Below are 1,234 nucleotides of genomic sequence, written 5' to 3'. Positions count from 1 at the left end.
TCCCTTTTCATAAGCTTCCAGAAACTGATTGATCCTCATTGGTCGGGGACAGAAATCCTCCACATCTGTTACATCTCTGTCCCCTTTACCTAGTTTAAATGCCTGTCCAAAAAAGTTCTGAATTCCTCACCGAGCACCTGGGCACCTCTGTATGATGGATGCAAACCATCCCTCTTAAACAACTCCCTATTAGACCACCTACTGACATCATGACTTACATAACCAAAACCTTCAGCTTTACACCACTGCCTTAACCACACATTAAACTCTCTGATACAACTTGTTTTACCCTCCTGGCCATAAACCGGTAACACAAAAATTGTTTTATTTTTTTTCTTATTTCCAGGAAAGATTTGAAATACCTTGCTACTTAAATCAATGATAAATTATTTTATATGAATTCTCAAATTTCCTGAGAGTTATGTGCTCCCATTAGAGGGCAAATTTTCTTGAGACACAGTGAATAATTGAATAACCCAAGGTCTGAGGCTCAGTCAAGTTGAAGAGCTGCTCTGAAAAAAGGAAGGTTTTTGCTTGGCTTCAGATTCACTTCCTCTCACTGTGTATCTTGTACAGTAATAGACTGCAGTGTCTTCCACTTTGAGGCTGTTCATTTGCAGATACATCTGGCTTTTCCCATTGTCCCTGGAGATGGTGAATCGCCCTTTTACTTTGTCTGAATAGTAAGGGCTGGAGGTTATGTAGGCCACCCATTCCAGGCCTTTCCCTGGAGCCTGTCTCACCCAGGCCATGTTATAGCTGCTGAAGGTGAATCCAGAGGCTTGGCAGGAAATACGGAGGGACCCTCCAGGTTGTCTCACATCCCCTCCAGACTCCACCAACTGAACTTGAGAGTGGATTCCTAAAAAGATTTTTAAAAAATAAAAAATGAGTTCTTCTTTATGCAAGAGCAGAACATGGACATAAACTTTACATAGGGGAATAATTATATACCTTTGAGGACTACCAGTAAGGACACCAGGTTTAACCACATTTTTGCTCAGTAATCAATGGAAGAAATTGACAGGAGAGATTTCAGGAAATAGCAGAAGGTTGATATTGGTGGGTGTCGCCTGAAGAGGGAAACCAAAGGGCTCCTTTAAAGAGGAAACTGTGTCTCAATTTACATATCTGTCTGAATAAAAGAGCCCCTCAATTCACTTATCAACACATTTCAGCAAACACAACCTCCATGTGCATTTTGCAATTAATATTCCAGGCCTGTGAAAAAGAG

The 1,234-nt window shown here is 41.0% G+C and overlaps 1 gene segment (V, D, J or C); it reads right to left on the bottom strand.

Annotated features, from left to right (window-relative positions):
* Positions 1 to 494: 494 nt before the first annotated feature.
* LOC139154290 (immunoglobulin heavy variable 3-48-like) lies at positions 495 to 994 on the bottom strand. The segment is given in 2 exon segments: positions 495 to 862; positions 955 to 994. Coding segments are annotated over 2 exon segments (408 nt in total).
* Between the last annotated feature and the right edge of the window lie 240 nt (positions 995 to 1,234).

This window comes from Erythrolamprus reginae, chromosome Z, assembly GCF_031021105.1.
Source record: "Erythrolamprus reginae isolate rEryReg1 chromosome Z, rEryReg1.hap1, whole genome shotgun sequence".
NCBI lineage: Eukaryota > Metazoa > Chordata > Lepidosauria > Squamata > Dipsadidae > Erythrolamprus > Erythrolamprus reginae.
The sequence above is the reverse complement of the archived record's forward strand: the minus strand, read 5'-3'. Positions and strand labels throughout refer to the sequence as shown.